Source organism: Chiloscyllium punctatum, chromosome 2 (genome assembly GCF_047496795.1).
Source record: "Chiloscyllium punctatum isolate Juve2018m chromosome 2, sChiPun1.3, whole genome shotgun sequence".
NCBI classification, from domain to species: domain Eukaryota; kingdom Metazoa; phylum Chordata; class Chondrichthyes; order Orectolobiformes; family Hemiscylliidae; genus Chiloscyllium; species Chiloscyllium punctatum.
The window spans coordinates 42659730-42686755 of NC_092740.1; the positions used below are offsets into that span (position 1 = coordinate 42659730).

The 27026-nt window shown below is 40.7% G+C and overlaps 1 protein-coding gene across 4 annotated transcripts in view; it reads right to left on the reverse strand.

Moving 5' to 3' along the window:
• Positions 1-27026, reverse strand: part of sv2ca (synaptic vesicle glycoprotein 2Ca) — a 206443-nt gene that overhangs the window by 62343 nt on the left and 117074 nt on the right. For all 4 annotated transcript variants that reach the window (XM_072547718.1, XM_072547728.1, XM_072547738.1 and 1 more), the window contains exons 4-5: positions 26257-26437; positions 17601-17752 (exon numbers count right to left, since the gene is read on the reverse strand). In XM_072547718.1, the coding sequence (XP_072403819.1) occupies positions 17601-17752; positions 26257-26437 (333 nt within the window). The remainder of the gene's footprint in view (positions 1-17600; positions 17753-26256; positions 26438-27026) is intronic.

Sequence of the window (27026 nt, forward strand, 5' to 3'; positions counted from 1 at the left end):
CAGAAAGTGTTTGAGTATTTTTGTGTGCCTGCAAAAATGCAATACACCCCCTTCCTTTCTTCATTCCTTTGAATTTGTGTTGGAATACAAATCCCACCCCTCAGCCTATCCCCTAACTAACTGCAATGACAAGGAGAGGCCCAATTATAGAATCACAGAGTTTGTACAGCACATTAACAGGCTATACACCTATCAAGTCAGTGCTGATCCTCAAGCATCTCTTAATTTGAATTCCATTTTCCAGCAACTGTAGCCTTCATTACTTTCATTTTTCAAGTCCTCGTCTAACTATTTCTTAAATATCTTGAGGGTTTCTGCCTCTACCATTCTTTTAGACAGTGAGTTCCAAGTACCCACAATCCTCTGGATGAAAAAAAAATCCTCACATGCCCTCTAAACCTGCTGCTCCTTACCTTAAAACCATGTCCCTGGTTATTGACTTCTCTACTAAGGTGAAAAAGTTCTCCTTATCTACCCTGTCTATGCCCCTCAGAATTTTGTACACTTTAATCAGATCCCCACCTCTGCTTTTTCTGCTCGAAGGAAAATAACTCTCTTCACCGTCTCTCTTCATAGTTTCAGCCCAGGCAACATCCTGGTGAGTCACTCTTGCAGTCTCTCTAGTGCAATTATATCTCTCCTATAACTGGAAACCAGAACTGCAACACTGCACCCCAGCTGTGGCCTAGCTAACATTATATTATGGCTGGGAGGAAGGTCATCTGCTACTATGGACTTAGAAGTGGAGGCAGGAAGGTAGTGAGGTCAAACATTTGTCACCCTTCTGCCCTAATTAAACGTCCCCGCCAATGATCAACAAACTTGCCATGGTGAGGGGCACAAGATTCTACCGTTGGTGAACCATGAACTTAAAACCTAGATGCTGAGAAGAATGCTACCCACTAGCAATGCTACATTATAACAACTGTTTACAACACTGTTCTTTAGCATTTCTCCAATACAGTAATGACCTACTGTTAATGGAGGATATTTCTCTGAAAAATGTTACAATCGTGAAATTGTAAACAGTGACAAGTTTATAATAGAAGTCAACTGGAATGGTTTCAGCCATTCAAGGTTTTGAAATAAAACACACAGTACAGGTATGGTACTGAAAATGATGGTTTATTTGATCATAAACACTTTCTACTGCAGAAAAAGTCAGAAATATATAAAATCTGCTGCATTCTCCATTATTATAAAGCTGTCCTGCAGAATGTTTGTGGGGAAAGTGGTGGAGGTTTACTTGAAGATAGAGGTGGAGGAAGTGGGTGGGGTAGATCTTGATGTAGCAGTAGATAAGAAATGTGTCATTTTTGACTGCTTCATCTTTTGCTTTGAATTTTATGACGGCTCTCGCTAAGAAACAATTGCAGTGTCAATCACTCTGCAAAAACGCAAATGGGTTTTTTTTCACACTTGTATCATAATCAGTGGGCGGCACGGTGGCACAGTGGTTAGCACTGCTGCCTCACAGCGCCAGAGACCCGGGTTCAATTCCCGCCTCAGGCGACTCTCTGTGTGGAGTTTGCACATTCTCCCCGTGTCTGCGTGGGTTTCCTCCGGGTGCTCCGGTTTCCTCCCACACTCCAAAAAAGATATGCAGGTTAGGTGAATTGGCCATGCTAAATTGCCCGTAGTGTTAGGTAAGGGGTAAATGTAGGGGTATGGGTGGGTTGCGCTTCGGCGGGGCGGTGTGGACTTGTTGGGCCGAAGGGCCTGTTTCCACACTGTAAGTAATCTAATCTAATCTAATCAATCTCTATATTTTAAATTCTTCAGATATTTTCAGGAAGTCTGCCATTACCTTTGCTGTGAATTGAGCTCCTTCAGCCTGACCTGCTCCTCCTCCTTACATTGATTTGATTGCAGGGGACTCCACCAGTTCTCCTGTACAGTTCTACCTCATGCCAACTGTGAGCAGGTTTTCAGATCCCTCCCCCGGTTACTTCAGTATTAACTTCAAGAAACCCTGAGAAATCACTAGTTGCCTCAGGCCAAACTGTTTTCTTGTAGACATTGATGGCTGATTCTCCAAGTTCATCCATGAGTCTTTAATTGTCTACCTCAAATGTAAGGATGTTTAATTCCTTCCAGCAACCATAGGCACTGGTTGAAAGGTTTGTTTCCATGAGTTTAAGAAATGTGAATGAAAATATTTATAGGGATAGTAAGTTATGAAGGTTCCTGGTCCATTGGATTGATAAGTGAAGCTGTATTTGGGGTTAAGAACACAATTTAACACAAGATGGTTATCTCTGAGAGTGGGCTGAGCTGATGTCCTGGTCATAAGTTCTTTGTCCTCATCTAAGCCCTGACTTAGTGCAGAAAGCAATTCTCAAGCAAGTTAACAAATCATTTCCTTTTAAAGACTCGAGAGTTTTCTGGCTGATAAACCAACGTGCGTTTGCACTTAAAATCAGTGACATTGGCACACAGTAAGAGTGTTAGCCTGTCTTTTCCTGCTTTAAATCGAGGGGCTGTCCTTCTGACCTTCGATATGTAAATCCTATGTGGCACTTTCTTCTAGATCAGACCAGTTTCACCTGCACTATTGATCTGTTCTGGCTGGTACTTTTTGTTCTCAATGCATTTCTGCGTCTAAATTTTTAATAATGATGGTAGATTGCAAATAGCGAAGATGCAAAATGTGAGACTTTAGATTATAGGCACCTCTGTACAACAAGTTATTTGATGGGACCTGCTATTACTGGAAATCAACAATTCTGAAAGGTACTAAACCCAGGTTGGCTTCCAATTCCCTTTTGTATTTACTCTTTCTCCCCTTCCCCAAAGCCCAGATTGTATTTCCAAGCCATTTGGAAATACAATAAGGAGGCAACTTGCAGTCATGATGTGATTTACAATGCGCAACAGCTCCATCTGCTGGAAGGAAGAACAATAATTAATGCCTTGAGGCATTGTACTTCGCAACTGGACTGTTAACAAGGTCTCCCAGATCAGCATGGTCCCAGGGTTAAGCTTCAGCCCATGCCGTAGCAGTTGATTTTGACTGATTTTGACTAGCAAGCAACAATTTAATTTCAAATAGTCAACATGGTTTCGTCAAGGGCAGGTCGTGCCTCACAAACTTCATTGAGATTTTTGAGAAGGTGACCAAGCATGTAGATGAGGGTAGAGCAGTTGACGTGGTATACATGGACTTCAGTAAAGCCTTTGATAAGGTTCCACATGATAGGCTGTTGGAGAAAATGCAGAGGCATGGAATTGAGGGTGATTTAGCAGTTTGGATTAGAAACTGGCTTTCTGAAAGAAGGCAGCGTGTGGTGGTTGATGGAAAATATTCAGCCTGGAGTCCGTTTACTGGTGGTGTGCCACAAGGATCTGTTTTGGGACCACTCCTGTTTGTCATTTTCATAAAAGACTTAGACGCAGGCATAGGTGGATGGATTAGTAAATTTGCAGATGACACTAAAGTTGGTGGAGTAGTGGGCAGTTTGGAAGAATGTTACAGATTGCAGGGGGACTTAGATAAACTGCAGAATTGAGCTGAGAGTTGGCAAATGGAGTTCAATGCAGCTAAATGTGAGGTGATGCACTTTGGGAAGAATAACAGGAAGGCAGAATACTGGGTCAATGGAATGATTCTTGGTAGTGTGGATGTGCAGAGGTATCTTGGAGTCCATGTACATAGATCCCTGACAGTTGCCACCCAGGTGGATAGTGCTGTTAAGAAGGCGTACAGTGTGTTAGGTTTCATTCATAGAGGGATTGAGTTCCGGAGGCGCAATATCATGCTGCAACTATACAAAACGCTAGTGTGGCCAAATTTGGAATATTGTGTACAGTCTGGTCGCCATATTTCGGGAAAGATGTGGAAGCATTGGAAAAGGTGTAGAGGAGATTTACCAGGATGTTGCCTGGTCTGGAGGAAATGTCTTATGAGGAAAGGCTGAGAGTCTTGGGTCTGTTCTCATTGGCAAGGAGAAGGCTAAGAGGGGATTTGATAGAGACATACAAGATGATCAGGTGATTAAATAGGGTAGAGAGTGAAAGTCTTTTTTCGAGGATGGTGACATCAGCTTGTATGAGGAGGCATAACTACAAATCGAGGGGTGATAGATTTAAGAAAGACATCAGAGGCATGTTCTTTACGCAGAGAGTGGTAAGGGTGTGGAATGCCCTACCTGCTCATGTAGGTAAAAACAATGACTGCAGATGCTGAAAATCAAATACTGGATTAGTGGTGCTGGAAGAGCACAGCAGTTCAGGCAGCATCCAACGAGCAGCGAAGTCAACGTTTCGGGCAAAAGCCCGTCATCAGGAATAAAGGCAGTGAGCCTGAAGCATGGAGAGATAAGCTAGAGGAGAGTGGGGGTGGGGAGAGAGTAGCATAGAGTACAATGGGTGAGTGGGGGAGGAGATGAAGGTGATAGGTCAAGGAGAAGAGGGTGGAGTGGATAGGTGGAAAAGAAGATAGGCAGGTCGGACAAGTCAAGGAGACAGTAACTGAGCTGGAAGTTTGAAACTAGGATGAGGTGGGGGAAGGGGAAATGAGGAGCAGAGGAAATGACCTGGGAGTTGCAGTGGGAGAGGGACTCCCTGAGATTCTTGTAGAGAGAGGAGGAAAACTTCTTCAAGGCAGGCATCCTTGCAAGAGGATTCGCAGTAGGGTTAAAATCAACGAGGTAAAAACAATGACTGCAGATGCTGAAAATCAAATACTGGATTAGTGGTGCTGGAAGAGCACAGCAGTTCAGGCAGCATCCAATGAGCAGCGAAATCAATGTTTCGGGCAAAAGCCCTTCATCAGGAATAAAGGCAGTGAGCCTGAAGCGTGGAGAGATAAGCTAGAGGAGGGTGGGGGTGGGGAGAAAGTAGCATAGAGTACAATGGGTGAGTGGGGGAGGAGATGAAGGTGATAGGTCAAGGAGGAGAGGGTGGAGTGGATAGGTGGAAAAGAAGATAGGCAGGTCGGACAAGTCAAGGAGACAGTAATGTAGTCAACTCAGCCACATTAGGGAGATTTAAACAATCCTTGGATAAGCACATGGATGATGATGATGGGATTGTGTAGAGGCAGGAGCTGAGAATAGTTCACAGGTCGATGCAACATCGAGGGCCGAAGGCCTGTTCTGCACTGTACTGTTCTATGTCCTATGTTCTAAATGTGGTCAATGTGTTGCAACCATCCTCAGAAACACTGGAGCTGAGGTGGGAAATGAACAACATTTTAGCTGCCCTTTGCTATCCCCTGTTAAATGGTATGACTGCATGGATTCCCAGGAAGGACTGGAGTTAGCTACAAATGATTCCTCTCATGTCACAATAATCACCATCAGACCCCCGCATGAAGGGGCAGAATTTCATCAGAGGTTTCGGTTCAGCTTGCATGTCGGCAACTCCGAAGCAAGAAATATTGTGTTTATTTCACATTGTCCACATTGGACATGGTGGAGGCAGATAGGAAGTGGTCAAACCTCCTGTCAAGTGATTGCAGTTTAACACCAGAGAGTTGTAAAAACACTCTAAGGTCAGCTGTACAGACTATGCAGGCAGGGAGCTAGTCAGCTAGGCCAAACATTTATAATTTGGGAGGACATTGAATTATCAGAAGGCTCAGCTTTCAGGCAATGTCATCTACTGAGGAACCACCCCTTAATCTCCACCATCCCACCATCCAGTTACCTCCGGGACCTCTTATCACTCTTTAGTTGTCCTCCAATTCAATTACCTCTTGAGGTGTCCGACCATAATACCCCCTGAAAAATTCTTGCTTCTACCAACTGTCCAGGTCGATCAACATTGCCCTCCTCCCCTGTCATTTTCTTCAAAGTTCAGCAAAGACAACCATTCACCTACAATCTCAGTGGACGACCTCAGCTGTTGCAAGCTACCTTCAACTTGTCATAAATCAGATACCAAGAGTTTCTCATTCAATGCAAGCTTATTTTTTTTTACATCCTGGGTTGTTTTCGAAGAGGTGATGTAAGTTCATGGGATATGAATATAAGGAAAAGAGGTCCTACCCTCTGGACACCACAAGTGCTGAACCACCACTGAACCACCACTGACCTAATCCCACCACCAGAAAGTCAAGATATCAAGCCTGATTACGTAATGACTATTTCCACTCCTGGTGGTCCCAATAAATTCTATTGGAAAAATGTCATATTTTAAGAAAGCTGAGCATAAAGCTGTGCCTTTGATGTATGTGAATACTTCAGAGTGAGCAAGAGACAACAATATTTCGGACTTTGCTTTGCTCCAGTCTGTTTTTCTTTATAATTTTCATTGCATGAATGTCAAAGATGTAAAGATTGCACACAAGCTTCCTTAATGGGACCATAATTAGACTGTCATTAGGGTATGACATTTTGTCAAAGTTTGTTGCTACATGGGATAACCTACAGAGAGAAACATGTTCATCTGGAGAGAACAGTGACATTTATTGATGCTCCTTTATCACACAAACATCTGTTGGCCAAGTATGCAATGATATTGTGCTGACAAGCTATTGGTAGACCACGAAAGCAAAGTGACTGCTTCCTGTGTTCTTTGTACAAAGAAAAATGGATGACGTCAGTCATAATGAGAGGGAAATGAGAAAATATACACAGGGAATTACAAAATGCATGATACTTTAACTCCAAATCACCTGCGATGTAGCAAGTGGAAACAACAATATCCCTCCGTTCATTAGCTTATGTGAGTGAATCTAAATCAATGCTTTGATCCAAATCTTCCTCCATTTCATGGTTGTTAAACTAAATTGCAACGTTGTATTGAAGGCAAATATTATAATATTCGGTCGGGGAAAAAACTGAGCACTTTTCCTACTTGAAACACTCCCCATTCCTAATGTCGTTCTCACTCCCTGAACCCTCATTTTCCAGTCTCCAAGACTCTCTCACTAACACCCCCAGTCCCTTGCTTCCATCTCTCTCTCCCCCACAAATGCTCATCATCCAGTCTCCATCTCTTTTTGTCTCATCCCAAAGCCAAACACCCATCCAAGAGTCTCCACTCCTTATCCCAATTCCCTAGCTCTTTCTCTCTGTTCTTCATTCTCAATCTCCCAGTCTTGAGCCCTCTATAGGTGGAGGGACAGGTAGTATTGAGGAGGCAAGGAGGCTGCAGAAGGCCTTGGACAGGCTTGGAGAGTGAGCAAAGAAGTGGCAGATGGAGTACAATGTAGGAAAGTGGGAAGTTTTGCACTTTGGTCAGAAAACTAGAGGTGCAGACTATTTTCTGAATGGGAAAAGTCATCAGATATCTGAAGCACAAAGGGACGTGGGAGATCTAGTTCAGGATTCTCTTCAGGTTAACATGCAAATTCAGTTCATAGTTAGAAAGGCAAATATTCACATTCATTTTCAAAGGGCTAGAATACAACAGCAGGGACATACAGCTGAAGCTGTATAAGGCTTTTGTCAGACTGCATTTGGAATCTTGTAAACAGTTTTGGGTCCCACATCTCAGGAAGGATGTGCTGGCATTGGAGAGAGTCCAGAGGAAGTTTACAAGAATGATCCTGGGGATGCAGAGCTTGTCATGTGAGGACAGGCTGAGGACACTGGGCCTGTACTCAGTGGAATTTAAAAGGATGAGGGGGTTGTTATTGAATCTTACAAAATACTGAGAGGCCTGGATAGAATGGATGTGGAGAAGATGTTTCTATTAATAAGAGAGACCATGAGCCAGGGCACAATCTCAGAGTGAAAGGACGACCCTTTAGAACTGAGATAACGAGGAATTTCTTCAGCCAGCAGGTAGTGAATCTGTGGAACTCATTGCTACAGAAGCCTGCAGACGTCAAATCATCGAGATCTTTGAGACAAAGATAGTTAGGTTCTTGATTAGTAAGGCAATAAAGGGTTACAGGGAGAAGGCAGGAGAACAGGGTTGAGAGACCCATCAGCCATGATCAAATGGTACAGCAGATTTAACAGGTCGAATGGCCTGATTCTGCTCAGTTATCTTATTGTCTTACATACAATGAGTGGCAAAACCATGCTATCATCAGTCAAAAGGGGTGCCATACGAGAGGCAAAGGTAGTTAATGAGGTGAATTTGAGAGGATACAGTGAGAAATCTCACTGGGCCTCATGAAGAGATACTCTGTGAAATTTGATGAAATTGGCACAAACCAAAATATTCATAGATTTGACCGAACAGTTTGTCCAGGGATCCAAAGTGCTATAGTACAATTGACTTAGGTGAAATTGCATTCTTATCTTTCCATTTTTAAATGGTTGCCCAGATAAGAAGAGAACATGTTGAAAAGGCGTAGCAGGCAATGAGTGTCTGAGCTAGGGTGAGAATGCAATGGAGAATCCTGTAATGTTTCCAAAACTGAAAGGTCATAGCTATGAAGGAACAGTTGAAAATTGGGTATATAGAAGGTTAAGGGAGAACCAACTCAAAACTCCAAAAGAATTGAAAATAAATTTAGGATAAACAGTAAACTATAGTTTTCATTGAATTATGCAACACTAGCAAGAATTATTATTAGGAGAACTGAAGGAGAATCTGAAATATTGTGATCATGTTAATGGATAAAGGAACAAGGAATGGCTATTGCAGCAGAGATTAAAAGAGAGAACTGATCCAATTTTTAAAAAGGAAGAGTATAATAATGGTTCAAGAAGTAGCAGGGAAATAGGATTGAAGAGCTCCAGTCAAAGAGCTGATCCATCAATATTGTCATACCATGATGCTGTTCTCTTAGCAGAAATGAAGAACAGAGTAGCACTCAGCAACCACACGGTCAGGTAGGAATGATTGATGGGCCATTTCTGTATCAACCACATCAAGCAGCAACTGTTCACAAACAAATATTATCATTGGCTGTAACACACTTCAAGAGTTCTGGCATTATGAAGAATGTTATATAAACAAAACACTTACTTATGTTTTCATAATTGAAACAAAGTGTCCATTTCGAAGGTTCTTACACATTTTAAAAATAAAAACATGAATGCTATGCCTTCTGAACAGAGTCTCAAACAAATAGAAACCCGACAACGTGACAACAAAATCTGTCTCCAGATTTTGTTGTCACATTGTCGGGTTCCTACTGGTTTGTGAGACACACTGTCTTGCCCTACCTTCATTGTTGCTTCAATAAGATCCTGGACGCCTCTATCCAGCAGAATTGGAGACCTTTCACAAACTGTGCCCAGTAAGAAGAAGGCTCACCACTATCTTCTGGAGTGCAACTTAGGATGGCCAAAATATCCTGATCTTGACAATGACACATAGACCCAAATAATAAAGAAAAGTTCTCTTGTCCTCCAGAACATTTCTTAGCTGCTTTCAGCCACTAAAAGATCAACTACCTAATTAATAGTAATAATATGAAGACATTTAAAAGTATATGAATTATTGAAGCTTGTATATCCCTTCATAGACACAATTTTGTTAAAGTATTTCTGAAGTGCCTAGAGAGGATGCTGCTCAGAGACCACAGGCAATGGTGAGACAATGTCTGTGCAGAGTTTTGGTATTAAAGTATTAAAATAACGGTGTACATGATTCTATATATTGGAGATGGGATTGCAATGGTTTCACTGGATTGGTTCCAGGAAAGACCCTGTTATTCGGTGATCAGAGACTGAGTTAATTGGGTCCATACTCTGAAGTTTAGAAAAATAACCTCTTTGAAGTATACAAGATACTGAAGAGGCTTGTTATGGGAGTCACAGAGGTAGTTTTCCTTGGTTGTACAATCTCTCCACAGAAGCTGCCAGACATGCAGAGTTTTTCCAGCAATTTCTATTTTTCTTTCTAAAACATAGGGGCACAGTTTCAGGATAAGGGGATCATCATTTAGGACCAAGATGAGGAAAAATTCCTTCACTCTTTGGAATTCTGTGTCTAGAGGATTGTACATACAACAGCAGGGAGCATATTTAAAACTGAGAGAGACAAATTGTTGGTCTATATTTGAATTCTGAGAAGTAGAAAGTCAGTTGGAAAGATGGTTTTGAAACCAAATCAGTAACCATGATTGTATTGAATCACAGAGCAGGCTTGACTAGATTCCTTGTTTACATTTTACTGGACTTTTTAGTCTACAATTATATTTTATATCTTTGTGCCCTTCACCAAGGCCCAATGTGAAATCAGCCCACTCATGACAAATAACTAAAGCATCATATAAAAATTGGGAATTTTCCATTTCCCTTATCAGAATATAGTAAAGCAGTCACAAAAGTACAATAAAAGTGAATAACTCATATTAGTAGTAGGGAAGCAAATAAAAAGTTTGCAAGTGACATTCAGAACCCAAAGCTTTTAGGTTTTCCTTTTCTTTATTTCCAGAGTTCTGTGTTCTGTGCTCTTTTTCTATCCTAATTATTGTTTTGTTTTTTTCCACTTTGACTGTTTCTAGCTCTTCAAGGACCTTTTCACTTAGTTACTTCCCATTTGTTTATTCGCTCCGCAACCTGAATGTTTTTCTCTGACACCTTTGTCACAGTGCACCAAACCAGGCAGAAAACACTATTGGACAGAAGCCAATGTTTTTAACAGCAAAGGTTTCACCAGGATATTATTTACAACAGTAGAGATCATGCAAAACCTATTTAAAAAATCACGTGACTGAATTACAAAATAGCATGTTTGGTTGAACTTTGACATCACACCTAAAACAAAAGTTAACTACAGTTAACAAATATTTTTCTCGACTATTGCATGATTATGGGTTATGAAGAGGTGGGTGTACTATACCTTTAAAGAGAATTAAAAGCTATCAAAAAATACCTGACAGCGTCAAGTGTTCTTAATAAGGTAACGGTGTAACACTTGGTCAAAAGCTAGATTAGATGGGGTGCCTGGACACAAAAACAGATTCGAATCAGGCCTGTTTAAAATTATACCCCCCCCCCGCCAAGCCAAAAGTAATAAATTCTAATTCAGTTTGAATTTAGTATACTGACAATCTTAAAAGCCAATGACACAATCTAATGCTTTGGGGGCATAAGACTGGAGAAATTGAACTGTTGGGAGGTGGACTGCCACATCACCAACATTTAGAGACTGCCCAAAAAATAGCTCTCTTAAAGGCACCTTTATTGATCTGTGACCTGTGAAACATAATCCCTAAGGAAGGAAGACAGGAAGATCCAAATGGAAGATTTGACAGCTGGCTGGTTTTGAAAATTTGAATTTTGGTAAATCTTAATCAGGGGTTTTATCAGACTAGTATTATCGAAGGAATGGTAAAAGATAGGTGAGTGGAAGGAGTTGTAAATAGTTGGTAGTTAATTATCCTCAGTTATACTTTAAGAAATAAAGTTGTTAATTTATACTTTAAATAGTTCTCAGCCACTCAAATTTTCACAGATTACTATGTGGGATAAATCTTTTCTGTGTTGCTGGTTTAAATGAAGCAGGAAGGTTTACCCAGTGTTGTAACAATTACTTGATGTGATTGTTTTATTCACCTCCATTTTTATGCATATTAATGTAGCATTGCTGACAATGTAAATTTCTGTAATAAATTAATTTCATACTTTGACCTGCATATCAACCAGAAGCTGAGTTGTAAAGCTTTTGATAATCACACTCAGGACAACAGGCATAGAATGCATTATCGCGATGTATCATATTACAAGACCTTACAAACTTATTCCTGGAAGTGGGCAAGACTGGAATGGTGGACAACTGAGTGAGTCAGTTTAGCATGTGTCAAGAAGCAATCATATTGGATAAGATCAACTTTAAATGAAGGACAGGCCACGCAAGGACAATGCATTCCATCTTGTGAACCATATTTATAAGCCATTTGAGTCTTATGACAATCTGGCAGGGCTCACAGTCACTTTTACCCTCAGTGCTCACTCCTACGTGACATGGTGTCGATTTCACAACTTGCCATAGCTGAATGGATCACAACCTCGAGTGCATTACCATATTCATGCAATGACCAAAACAAGCTTTGTGATGTTTGATCTGTTGATCATTGTGCCACAGTGTTAAGAATTTTTTTTAAAAATAAGCCAAGCTTCCAACTACCAGCCACTAACTGGGAATCCCAACTGGAAATGATACATGTGTAGACCAGCAATTCCGGAACTTTTCAGTATCAAAGCAAACTTCAATGAGACAAACAATTTCTCATGCACCCACTTTTCAGCTGAATTGATTGCTCATAAATGTTATATTTACTTGCAGCTACTGTGGCTATGATCTTATGAGAGAGATTTGCAAATGGTACATACAAGAAGCTAAAGAAGGATCAAATGCATTAATGCTTCACATTATCTTTGCACAAAATTTCACAGCACAATTGGACAGTTCTCAAGGCACACTGGTTGAAAGGGTAGATAGTGGATCTTTTCAATGGATGAGGAGTCGATCAATACTCATGGTTTATACTCAAACATTGACAATGCTCATGGTGTACTGGACCACCGTCAGTCTCAGTATGGTGCACAGCAACATGATAAAAGAGCGAGGAAAAAGAAAACAAAATTCAAATACTTTTTAAAAATGGCTTATCATGCGTCCTAAGTGCAATATATAAGCTCATTGATAAATGACTGTAAATCCTAACTGAAGCAGAAATATGGAGATTGACTGAAGATATTACCCCGGTTCATGGAGACATGTATCAATCCTGATGCATTACACCGCAGGTCAGCCTGCAGACACTCCATCTTGTTTATCTACCACAGAAGTGATATTAAATTTTAGATAGTTTGCTTTGGAACTGAAAAGGTCCAGAGTTTTAGATAGTAAAAAGAGATGACAGCGATGATTACAATTATTTCAATAAGTAGCATTAGACTGCATCCAAGTGCTTTGTACAACATGCTGGAAATGGGAAAGTACTGACTAAAAGTTATGATTCGAATCCTAGTTTATTATGTCTCAGTGTTTCTTGTAGCCTGGTTGAGAAGTGAGTGGGAGGTAAAAGAGTGTGCATGAAATTGTCAAAATTGTAAGAAAGATAAATACAAAAATATGGAAGGGAAAAGCAAAATTTTTGAGTTTTTTTCAAAGAATATAGCTGAAATATGAAAAAACTCTGGAAAGGAGCGCATAGAATGCAATAAGTTGTAAAAATATTTACATTATTTTCAATATTAAGCTAAAAATTATAAGTATATATATTTTTTTCTTTTATATAATGTCTTTAGCGCAGAAAAACATCAAGAGAATAATCAAATTTTTCCACCAAATCAGAGAGATGTATCCAGAGGTCAGGAAATGTTTCATTGAAGGGTGCGGTTACAAGGTGCATCTTAAAGGGGGAGAGAGGCAAGTAGAGAAGAAGTGGGAATACTTAGAGAGCAAATTCCAGAGTACCAGATCTTGTCAGCTGAAGTCACCAACCACCAAAAGTGGAGCAATTAAAATTGGGATGTTCAGGAGGCCAGAGTTAGAGAATTCTGAGATGTCAAAAATGCATAGGGATGGAGGAAATTACCAAGATGAAGGATGAAACCATGGAGTGATTTGAAAATGAAGATGGAATCCACAGGTTGAGGTTTGTTAAAATCTGTTGGAAAGCACATGGTGGGTGAAAGGTTTTTGCAGAGAGTTAGGATAGGAACAATAGAGTTTTGATGAGCCCAAGTTTGTTTTTTGAGTGGGGGGGGCAGGGAGGTGTTAAGGGGTTGGGATGTAAGACCCGTAGACCAGCCAAGAGAGCACTTGATTAGTTGAGTCTAGAGGTAACAAAGGGTGAGGGTTTCAGCAGTCGATGGGTGGAGCTTTGTGCAGAATCAGGTTTTGTTGTGGAGCTGGAAGCAAACGATCCCAGTGATGGTGTGAATAGTTGATCAAACATTCACCTCAGAATCCAATATGACAAGTGTTGCAAAAATTCTGGTTCAGCCTCAGACAACTTCCAGGGAGTCAACGTTGATCAACTCTTGGGCTGAATCTTTATTTTATGTTGGCAAACTAACATTTTCATTACATTTCATGGAGGATTTGGCTCTGTGAGGCTGAGAGAGTTTTCTTGTGCAATTGTCTCAGAAGTGCCTCATTAACACAGACGTCCATGGACATGGGGTGCAAGTGGCTGCTGCTTACGGAGCCCACCCTGAGGTGTAGGTCCTCAGTATCCAAGGCAGAATTCCGGAGGAGCAAGTGGTGAGCTGAAATCAGCAGGTTCCCACTCGGGCTTACATGGTGGGAAGTTTCAGCATCGAGTTTTTATCTTGTGGACAGGGAGCCAGGGTTTTAATGAGGTGGGATCAGGTAGGAATGAGGGCGCAAGTGAGCATTAATACTGATCAATAGGATGCTCTCTAGTGAGAATCATGTCTCAACATCTGGGACTTGATTGAAAAATGCAACATGTTAGTCTGAACGTTGAGAAAGACCTTACTCCACACCTCACTCAATCCTCCCAAATTTCTTGTCATAGTCCACACTACTCAGGACTTTGGTAGATTCTGTCCCTAATCTCTCTTCAGTAACAGAATATTCTTTCCTATTAATAAATATTGTATACAATTGGATGGTGAATATTCTGTCTTTGTGTATTGATTTGAACTGACTGATTACTGATCTGTCCATTCAACATTCAAGCTCCACATGCTCAGCACAACTCCTATGTTTCTATCGCCAGAAAAGGGAACAGTATGTGAGGTGCTGCATGTTGCACAGACAAGATCTGAAAGCTTTTCATTCTGCTGGCTTGGCTGAGAGTCAGCAAATGTCGTTGCTAATTGAGATAATCAGCTTCAATGTTAAATTGCACCATGGCTTAAAGCTTCCACAGTCTGCTTGAGAAGGTAGCTGGGTGGAGGTGGGAGTATAGGGCGGCCAATATCTACATGCACACTTAGGTTAGAAAACAAACCTCACTGTGAAAAAAGGTCATGAAGGGAATGAAGTAATACTGTTTAAAAAAGAATGAGCCTCTGACCAACAGAACAAACTAAAGTTCAGATGTAAAATAACACAAGAGCAACAGCATGTGGATAATCGATTATGACACAGCTCCTGGTAAATGGAATAAATGCCTTCGAAGGAATTGGATTATACACTAGGTTAAGAGTATGACTGTTTCACCTCCAGACATGGTTTCAAATACTGCACAGATGGTAGGAATGAAGAGCGTTTTCGAAAGGATCCTAAGTGCAGTCAGTCATTTTCAATCTGGATCTCATTGAACCACAAATCAAAGCTGACATTGAGTTGCATACTGTTAGCAAAATAAATGCTGAAGCCTTTTAGAGACTGTGATATGTTATTAAGTATCTAGAAATGCTTCTTAAAATAGATTAGAGTATTGTTGTCTAATATTTAGTTCCTCACGACGAAGCATAGCCCAGATCATCACTATAAATATTATGGATATGCAGGACTTAGTATAAATAGATAAAACCAATTCACTTTCAGGTGGACTTCTATGCACTGACCCTCTGATTGTAAGTTACCATGACTTGCAATAACCTACTTATATTGTATCCTTTACGTCTGTACCACCCCCTAACCTTACCCATCCTATTCCAGCCTCCAAGGGATTAAAGGTATGGTGTTCCTTGAACAGCTTTTAGGGGAAGAGGAGGAAAGTGGAAACATAACAGTTCCTGTGCACTGAAACTTCTTGAAGTTTATCCCTCCCTCTCACTCAGTTCAGTTTCCCTTTCAAGCAACTGGAATTGTGAGAGAAAGATTAGGCTGATGCTAAAAATCTATTTGGTATCATAATGACCATCTATTTCTCATTCCTGTGTATGAACCTATCTCTAGAGAGAGAGAGAGAGAGAGAGATTACTGTGATTGTACAGAATGAGACACCATAATGTTGACACTCATCAACTCAAAGTTAAATTCTTCAAATAATTTCCCTCCTTGCTTCATTCTATTCTTCATAGTTTTCTGCCTACATAAAGTATCAGACCCCAGTGAAAACCCACACTAATTGTCACCAACTCAAAACGAATAATGCATTCAAAATGATCTCTGAAAATAGTTCCATTGTTACCAGAGAGAAAAATTAGATGAGGCTGGAAATTGGGCTCAAGGATCATGATACACAATTTACCTGTGCCTATTCATAGTGATGCAGACAATATTTAAATTTCACACTGCCTGCTGATTTTTTTCTTTATTCTTTCGTGCAATATAGGGGTCACTGGCAAAAGTAGCATTCCTTGCCCAACCCTAATAGCTGCTTGAACTGAGTGGTTTGTTGGGCCATTTCAGAGGCAGTTAAGGGTCAACCACATTTCTGGAGTCACATGTAGGAAAAACCAGGTAAAGATAGCAAACTTCCTTCCCTAAAGGACACTGCTAATTTACGAATAATGGTGTGCAGCTGACTTTATCTATCTTTTTTTCTTTACAGGCTCTTTGTATCCTCCTGAGCATTATGCTGTGTTGTATCTAATAGCTAATATGCTTTATATCTTGGGAAGACATTTTTGACATCAACATTGTATCATGGCATTGTACCTGATGGTATAAAGTTCTCTGTCTCTATTTTACTGGGACTTGCAGTGAGACATTGGGAGAAGGTTGTGCGACAATATGCTCAGTACTCGCTCAGACATGGCAGTGTACATGTAGATACCAGGAGCTAAAAGGCTATCAAATCTTGTTACCCACATTTTGTTCTTAGGTTACAGGAGCAAACATAAGTAATGTCTCATCAGGTAAAACTACATTGGTAAAGGTAAAAAGAAAGTCAACACTGCACCTACAGCAGATTGTGAAGGAAGATCAGGTGAGACTACTGCTGGTCTTATGCAGATAGTGGTGGGTGTATGGAATACACTGCCAGCAGTGGAAGTAAAGTCAGATACATTAGGGACATTTAAGCGACTACTGGACAAGCAAATGGGCAGCAGTAAATTGAGGGGTATGTATGTTAGATTGATCTTAGAATAAAATAAATGCTCAGCACAACATCGTGAACCAAAGGGCTTGTACTGTGCTGTAGTATTCCATGTTCTATGTTCCATGTTAACAGCCCCAATCAGGGAACTCCTATTCTATGAGATCATGGGCAGGGTTAAAGGAGTAAGCAATAGATGGAACAGAGCTGAGAGGGAGAGAAAGGCAGTTAGGCAGGCAAAGGAGTGGAGAATGATAAACTGGGAGGATGAAAAGCTGCTAATGGGGACCATAAGCAGATGATAATTGGTTGCTGTGCTGAAAGTAACCCACATGATGAAAGGGCCTGGGGTATGGGGTGTGAGTAAAAGACATACCCTTTCTCCCTGGTTTACCATTTTCTATCACTTGTCGGCCTAACTGTCTTTCTCTCCCTTTGGGCACCGTCTCCATCTATCACATACTCCTTTACCCACACCATCCTCTCACATACGCTGGCTCCAATTAGGGTCACTGGACCTGAAACCTTGACTCTGGTTCTCTATCTATAGATGATGTCAGACCTGCTGAGATTCTCTAGCATTTTCTATTTTTGTCTCAAATTTCCAGCATCTGCCATTTCTTTGGTTGTATCTGTACTGTACTAAAATAAAACAAACTCAAAATAATGACTGAATCCAACTTTCTCAAATGCTCCCCTTTTCACATCATACAGATTCTTCCCTTTGGCAGTTATTGCCAAAGACAGTCATCTTCTGCACAGTACCAGACAGTGATCCAACATATATCAGAGCACTTGTGATGGTCAGCTTTTATGAGTATTGTTATCTTACCATAATGAGGAATGATGGCCCAAGCCATGGCGGATGCATAGATCCCTCCGATCATCCAGAACATGCAGAGCCAACTCAGGTGCTCACCACGCTTCTCCCGGGCCAAGACTTCAGCAAAGTAGGAAAACACAACTGGAACTGCTCCTCCAATCCTGGGTTAAGAGGAGAAAATAATAACTTCATTTTCATTGTGGAGACCAATAAGCTGGGATTTCTGAGCTTTGTTGTCTCTTCTCAAACAAGTATTGAGTATCAAGTGACAGTACAAATGAGGAGCTTTCAGGTGAAATAGATTATAAAACCCCACACTGCACAGACTGGGCAAAGTTATTTCAATAAGTGATGAATCTTCACCCCCATCATCACCACACAACGTCCAACAGGTGGTTATACCGCTGTACCTTTTTCATTGTAAAATTTCATTAAAGAGCGAACAAAGCTAAGTTCTCAGGTTAAAACGCTGCATTATTAAATATTTTACAGACTATTCTGATAGCTGACAGATGATTTTGTGCTTTTCAGTCCTGGGGAATTCAGTCATAAAATGGGTTCAAAACATTTTGATCTGAACAAGCAAAATAAATAATTTGGATAAAATTTACCTAACATTTATATATGTGAGTCCAACTAACTCCTTGGTGTTTTTGGGTTGCTAACTCTTGATGGGAGAGGGGAGGTTGGGGATAAAAGGGGATGGCCTGTAGAATCAGTGACAAGATTACCTTGTGGTGGGGAATTTACTGAAAATTGCCCTATAGTCTGCCATGATTAGCTTCTCAGCATGGACATGCAATCTTAAGTGCATAAATATTCTTTTCAGTTCTTGTGATGATGTAACCATTCTGACGATTTTCAAGGATTCATTCATATAGCTTCTTCTTGAAAGCAAGTCAGTGCCTGGTCATTGCTGGCGTTTTCCTCACAGTGGATGGTTTTTTCCTACTAGGCCCCAGTTTTTCACTAACTTAGAACTTATTTGCGACAGCACAATTAGTTGAAGAGTTTGCAAATCTTCTCACTTTAAGTCTGGTAGCAGCTTTGCACTTCATTACTTATGAAGGGGAATGCACTTCTGTTCATAATTTACCAAGTGCAGTCTGTTTTGTGGGCCGAGTCTTACAATTACACACATCTTCTTGGCAATATAGTTCTTAACGCTGACTGATCCCATGAGCCAACTTATAAGGCGAGTAAAATATCCATTTCTGAGATGAAAATTTGAGCCTAAGGCTCCAAGTGCGTGGAATGTTTTTGAACATAAAAGTGGTGCTGACTTATATACTGTGTATAGGTTCAGACAATTATTTGATGTAAAATAATTGGGGTCAACTTATGCACCTGATCCAGAGCAACTAGAATAGCAGTCAGCACTTCAAAAGTGATCATACCAATGTCATCAAACTTCCTGGAAAGTACGTTTTACCCTTTTGATTTTATATAATCCCAAGATTATTAAGATTTGTCAGCTTTTCAGTCTAGAAGAGCTGTTACTTTCCTCTGGGAACCTGCACAGCTCCTTGAGGATAGACCTCATGTTTTTTGTTTGAATCAGTTGCAGGCCTAAACGCTACGGGACTAAAAGCCCAGGAGCCGCAGTCTGCCAATTTGAGGGGTCAATGAGAGGGCACCTCATTAGTACTGGTCTCAAGAGTAGCTGAGTCATTACTCCATTGGAAATAACAACCGTTGTCAGCCATTGGCCCAAGCCAACATTAGTGACCACATTAATGCTCCTTTTAGCTCCCTGTGGATTATAAAATGCATTAGATCTAATTTAGGAATGAGCTTCATGTTTCATTTAATTTAATTTCCAAGTATGTTTTCTAATTGTATTTAACACAGAAAAGCAAAATGAAGAAATGATTCATGTATCAAGAATCTAGAGTTAGCAGATTTCCAATATTTCTGTACTTTGACTCAAATTTTACACATTTTCCTCGTTGCATTCTAGCTTTTGTAGATTCACTATATCACGCCATTTATTGTGATTTAATTTTCTCTATTGCAGAACATCAAAACCCATTCTAAAATTCTGAGCCTATTCCCAACTTTCCTTCCCTTTATTATCTGTAGGCTTTCCAAATCCACGCTTCATGTCAATTATTATGATGTTCTGATTTACTTATCATTCTCTCCTACACAATCCTGTTTCTCATGTGACCTGGGTATTTGTCTTGATTTTCAGCTAGGTGTAAAACAGAGACTCATTGGAGAACAGCATTGTAAACTTAGTAATAAAGTCAGGAATTTCATACAATCAGTACAAGGGGAAGGGGATGTGTTGCAATTTATTCCTTTTGTTTTACCTCCAGTTAAGTGTTTTTTCTCTAAGTTAGGAGACAATAGTATGCTATTGTTTTACTTCAGTAAATTAGTAACTAATTATCTCATCAAACAAATAAAAATATAAGACTGGACAGACATGGCAGGTATGCTGTAACTGTAACATGTGATGTATTAGAATGGGTATTGTGATCTTGGACAATCAGATCCTTGGTATGATATATCCTGGGTTTAATATATTTCTGGTCTACAGCTTGACCCATTTTTCCTCAGAGTTTATGATTTGGAGCTTGAGTTTCAGACATTGCAGGCCATCAGGAAGGGAGGAGAGTTACCTGGATACTTTGTTCCTGGAGGCAATTACACCCCTTAGGTTAAATTTAAAGTTAGTTTTTGGTCAAGGAGAGGCGAGTATGACATTGGGACAGACAGATGTAGTAGATCCAAGATGTAATGATGAAGGAAGCTCAGCACTTCTCTTTGACCAACAGGTACAAAGTACTTACCACCTTGGAAGTGAGAACCAGGATCACAGGCTGGTTGCGCAAACTGACCATAACACAAACTAGAAGCCTTTCTATTCAACAATGAGAAAGGAAATTTGAAACTGAAAGGTAACAATATAATCAGGAGTTAGATATTGTTTTCCAAAAGGTGTTGTCTGCCCAGTTCCCACATTAAAAGCATCACCTGGTAACGAAAGATGAACTTGGAATGGAAGGAAGGGACTCCAATTGTTGAGATCCAGGTAAAAACCAATGATAAAGATAGAAATAGGAATGAGGAGTTCCAGTCCAAATTAAAATGCAGAATCTTAAAGGAGATAATCTTTGAATTGTTACCTGAGTAATGTGGCAATTAGACTTGGCTCAAAGATTATAAAAGAATGTAACTTTGCTTGCTGGCCTGAAAGGTTCATTTCCAGATGTTTCATCACCCTACTAGGTAACATCTTCAGCAAGCCTCTGGGCAAAGCACTATTGATAATTCCTGCTTTCTATTTACATGTTTGGGTTTCTTTGGGTTGGTGATGTCATTTCCTGAGGTGACATCATTTCCTGTGATGATGTAATTTCCTGTTCTTTTTCTCAGGGGGTGGTAGATGGGGTCTAACTCAATGTGTTTGTTGGTAGTGTTTCAGTTGGAATGCCATGCTTCTAGGAATTCTCATGCATATCTCTGTTTGGTATGCATGTGAATTCCTAGAAGGATGGCATTCCAACCGGAACTCTTCTTTCTGTGATGAAGTAACCATGAACTGAAAGGTAACCAGCTTTTCTTTGCCACTATTTGCAATAAGTTATTGCCTTTGACTAGCGACCGAGAAACTGGACAATTGATATGTCTTTCCCTGTCTGCAGCAAAGAACGGAAAGGACTTAGACCTGAAAATCGGAGATCAAGAGTACCTGGAAGAAGCAAAAGAGACACCTCACTGAATCCTGTGGACTGGTGCCATTGAACTGTATTTTTCACTGATAGGAATAAGCAAGTATTTTCAAGATTAGATCTCACTGAATAAAGGGAGAACTAGCCATTTGGACACAGAACTGGCTCAAAGGTAGAAGACAGAGGGTGGTGGTGGAGGGTTATTTTTCAAATTAGAGGCCTGTGACCAGTGGAGTGCCACAAGGATTGTTGCTGGGCCCTCTGCTTTTTGTCATTTACTTAAATGATTTGGATGCGAGCATTAAAGGTACAGTTAGTAAGTTTGCAGATGCCACCAAAATTGGAGGTGTAGTGGACAGTGAAGAAGGTTACCTCAGATTACAACAGGATCTGACCAGATGGGCCAATGGGCCGAGAAGTGATAGCTGGAGTTTAATTCAGATAAACGCGAGGTGCTGCATTTTGGGAAAGCAAATCTTAGCAGGACTTATACATTTCATGGTAAGGTCATAGAGAGTGTTGCTGAACAAAGAGACCTTGGAGTGCAGGTTCATAGCTCCTTGAAAGTGGAGTCACAGGTAGATAGGATAGTGAAGTCAGCATTTGGTATGCTTTCCTTTCTTGGTCAGAGTATTGAGTACAGGAGTTGGGAGGTCATGTTGCAGCTGTACCGAACATTGCTTAAGCCACTGTTGGAGTATTGTGTGCAATTCTGGTCTCCTTCCTATCGGATAGATGTTATGAAACTTGAAAGGGTTCAGAAAAGATTTACAAGGATGTTGCCAGGGTTGGAGGATTTGGGCTATGGGGAGAGGCTGAACAGACTTGGGGCTGTTTTCCCTGGAGCGTCGGAGGCTGAGGGGTGACCTTATAGAGGTTTATAAAATTATGAGGGGCATGGATAGGGTAAATAGACAAAGCATTTTCCCTGGGATGGTGGTGTCCAGAAATAGAGGGCATAGGTTCAGGGTGAGAGGGGAAAGATATAAAAGGGACCTAAGGGGCAACTTTTTCATGCAGAGGGTGGTACGTGTATGGAATGAGCTGCCAGAGGAGGTGGTGGAGGCTGGTACAATTGCAACATTTAAAAGGCATTCGGATGGGTATATGAATAGGAAGGGTTTGGAGGGATAGGGACCAGGTGCTGGCAGGTGGAACTAGATTGTGTTGAGATATCTGATCGTCATGGATGGGTCTGTTTCCATGCTGTACATCTCTATGACTCTAAGTTGGCAGGTTATAACAAGTAGAGTTCCACATGGATAAGACCTCAGCTTCATCTGAGAAATGTAGGTGCATTCAGACAAGAAACACATGTTTGCATGCAGGTACAGCAAATACCTGGGATGGCAAATGGCATGCTTGCCTTTTTGCTTGGTTTTGGGGTGCAAGGAAATGGAAGTCTTGCAACAATTAGGTAGCGATTTGGTGCAAAATTGCTTGAAGTGTTGTGCACAATTTTCATTGAATTATAGAATCCCTTATGCGGAAGGCAGCAATTTGGTCCATCAAATCCACACTGACCCATTCTCCTTCCCAATCTCTGTAACCCAGCATTTCCCATGGTGAATTCACATAGCCTGCAAATTCCTGGAAACTATGGGCAATTTAGCATGACCAATCCGCCTAATCTGCACATATTTTACTGTGGGAGGAAACCGGACCACCGGGAGGAAACTCAAGCAGACACAGCGAGAATGTGTAAACTTCACACAGAGGCTGGAATCAAACCCGGGTCCCTGTATGCAGCAGTGCTAACCACTGAGCTACCATGGTGCCCTTATCTTCATATCTAAGTGTCTACATATCTAAGGAAGGATTACTTGCATTGTAACAGCTGAAGTAGGCAAGATTGATTCATGAGATAGAAGTGTTGTCTCCTGAAGGGCTGCTGAGTAAACTGGTCGATACACCCTGGAGTTTAGAAGACTGAGAGGTGATCTCCTTGAATCAGTCAAGACTCTAACAGAGCTGAAACTGAAAGTTTATTTCAGGGGCACACAATGTCAGAATGAAAGATTAATCATTTAGGATAGAGGAGAAATTTATTGCCTCAGAAGGTTGTGGAATTTGGCATTGTCTACCCCAGGTGGTTGAAGGTACTCTACTTTTGAGTATATTCAAGGCTAACATAACTACAGTTTTTCTCTCTGGGAATGAAAGGATATGGGACCTAACTAGAAAGTGGAGTTAAGGCAGAAGATTAGTTATGATCATACTAATGGCTTGATGAGCTGGATGGACCATGTGGCATGCGCCTGCTCCTATTTCTTCTGTTCCTTTCAGATATACATACAAAACAATCATACACTTCACATAACATATACATACAAAATATCAATTTCCCATGGTGAATTCACATAGCCTGCAAATTCCTGGAAACTATGGGTAATTTAGCATGACCAATCCACCTAATCTGCACATATTTTACTGTGGGAGGAAACTGGACCACCGGGAGGAAACTCAAGCAGACACAGCGAGAATATGTAAACTTACACAGAGGCCTCTACACCTCAGATAGTAATTTCTGCATGTGATATTCAATACATAGAAATGTCATTGCAATTACAAAGAATTAAATAGGATTTGCAGGAAAGGATTAGACCATACTTCTGTTGTTACCTCCCCCGGCCAGACTCCATTCATTCCAATTTATCAAATCGTACCAACATAACTTCCCATTCCTTTCTCCCTGATGAAGTGACCAGGAAGATTGATGCGGGCAGGGCTGTATATGTTGTCTATATAGATTTCAGTAAGGCCTTTGCTAAGGTTCCACATGGTAGGCTACTCTGGAATGTTAGATCACATGTAATCCAGGGCGAGCTGGCAAATTGGCTGGATGGTAGAAAATAGAGGGTAATAATGGAAGGATGTGTGTCGGACTGGAGGCCTGCAACTAGTGGAGTGCCTCAGAGATCAGTGCTGGGTCCAATACTGCTTGTTATCTATCTCAATAATTTGAATGACAATCTACAAGGCACGATAAGTAAGTTTGCTGAAATACACGGTATCGTGCACAGTGAGGAAGGTTATCATAAATTGGAGCAGGAGCTTGATCAGCTGGGGAAATGGGCCGAGAAATGGCAAATGGAGTTTAATATGGTAAACGTGAGGTCTGACATTTTGGAAAGTCAAATCAAGATAGGAGTTTCATGGTGAATGGTAGGGCCTTAAAGGAGTATGGTGGAACAGAGGGATCTTGGAGTTCAGGTTCACATCTCTCTGAAAGTAGAGTCACAGGTAGGCAGGGCAATGAAGAAGGCTTTTGGCACACTGGCCTTCATCAGTCAGAGCATTGAGTATAGAAGTCGGGAAGTTATGTTAAAGTTGTACAGGACATTGGTGAGGCTGCACAGAGAGTACTGTGTTCAGTTTTGCTCACCTTGTTATAGGAAGGATGTTATTAAACTGGAAAGAGTTCAGAATAAATTTACAAGGAGGTTGTCTGGACTCAATGGTCTGAGAGGTTGGACAAGCTAGGACAGTTTTCTTTAGAATGGAGGAGACTGAGGGGGGTCCTTCATGAGGTGTATAAGATCATGAGAGGCATGGATAGTGTGAATGCACTCAGTCTTTTTCCCAGGGTTGGGGAATCAAGGACTAGAGGGCATCAGTTTAAGGTTAGAGGGGAAAGAATAAAAGGGAACCTGAGAGGCAACTTTTTTACACACGTATGAGATACGTATATGGAATGAACTGCCACCAAAAGTGTTTGAGGCAGGTACATTATTAACATTTAAAAGGCATTTTGACAAATACTTAGATCGGAAAAGTTTAGAAGAATATGGGCCAAATGCGAGGAAATGGAGTTACCGCGGATAGACATTTTTTGATCGACATGGACCAGTTTGAGCCAAAGGACCTGTCTCCATGCTATAGGACTCTATGACTCCATAACTGAAGGATCGGTTTCCACGCTCTATGGCTGTATAATTCTAGTTGGCTACTTTCTGCCTAACTGTATTAATTGAGGGCGAGACCACAAGAGCAGAGGTGTACCACTGTGGCTGGATAAGGCCCTGGTCAGATCGCATTTGGAATATTGTCAGCAATTTTGGTCCCAGTATCTCAGAAAAGATGTGTTGGCATTGGACAGGGTCCAGAGGAAGTTTACAAGAATGATCCTGGAGATGAATGGGTTGTCATATGAGGCACAGTAAAGGATTCTGGGTCTGTACTTGATGGAGTTTAGAAGGATGAGAGGGGATCTGATCAAAGCTTACAGAATACTAGGAGGCCTGGATAGAATAGATGTGGAGAAGACATATCCACCGATAGGAGAAATTAGGACCTAAGGGCACAACCTCAGGGTGAAGGAATGACCCTTTAGAACTGAGATGAGGAGGAATTTCTTCCACCTGAGTGTGGTGAGCATGTGAAACCCATTACTGCAGAGTGACGTGGAGGTTAAGTCACTGACTCTATTTAAAACAGAGATTGATAAGTTCTTGATTAGTAAGGAGATCAGGGGTTATGGGGAGAAGGTATTAGAATGGGGTTGAAAAACATGTCAGCCATGATCGAATGGTGGAGCAGATTGGATGGGCCGAATGGTCTAATTCTGCTCCTATATCTTATGGTTTTATGATTTTATGAATTCTATAAATCCTTTTTCCACATTGCCTGTTGCCAAAAATCAGAAAGTAAATCAGAAATGGTATATAAACATTACATTCATTAATAAATAGACTCCACACAAAATCTCTATAATATGATAGAATGCAAGATATTTAGATACCAAAAGAGGTAATAATTAGATAAAGTCTTTAATGAGATACTGATGGTATCTTTTCAGTGGAAGATCTGAGCAATAAAATCCTCCGTGCTCTTGTAATGCAATGATAGTGCCTCCTGACCAGGTTCTAAGTCCTACTTGCTCCAGACATGTACCATTATATGTCCAAACATGTTGAAGTAAAAATATCTGTAATTAATGCTTCAAAAGCCCTGTCATGGTCTGAAAACATGACATCGGATCTTACCCAAATCCAGCGAAGAATCGGCAGAAGAGGAAGAGCCCATAGCCCTGGACGAAGGATGAAAGAAAGGCGAAGAAACCATTGACGGACATACAAATGATGAGGGCTTGCCGCCGGCCAATCTTGTCTGCTAGACCACCCCAGAAAAAGGCCCCCAACATCATCCCAAGGTACACTATACTTCCTGTAATAAAACACAGATAGCCTTTGTTTAGTCCCGGCTGCCAAATATCACCTCAACAGGGAATGTTTTTAAAACTACGCATTAATTTCAATGTCTCCACAAAGCTCCACTATTGCTGCACAGTTGAGTCATCTTTGTCGGTATTAATTGTGCCAATTGCAGCAGGAACCTTTTAGAAGGTTGATTTTAATTTTTATTTGTCTGTTTTCATTCAGAATAATTATTTCTTGAGTTTTCTAGACCGAATGTATTTCATCCACCCTGTTAGTGCAAAATTCCAAAGTTTACTGTCACCTTCTTCACTCATTTAAACTAATGGATTGGAAGACTATGCAAGGTATAAGAATGTCCAAATGTTAATGGAGAATCATTGCAACAAACACAAGCAGCCATTTCATTTGGTTTCTGGTAGTAATTTTCCAGATTTAACATAGTCAGTTTCAGTTATCTTAAATACAGTATAGAATACCAAAAATCTGGATTGGAAAGGAAAGCTTGGAAGGAATTTCCCATTGATAGGCACTAACAGTTACTAATTCCAATTCTTCAGAAGGCCGCTGCAAGCCATATAATCAAAATGATAAATAGT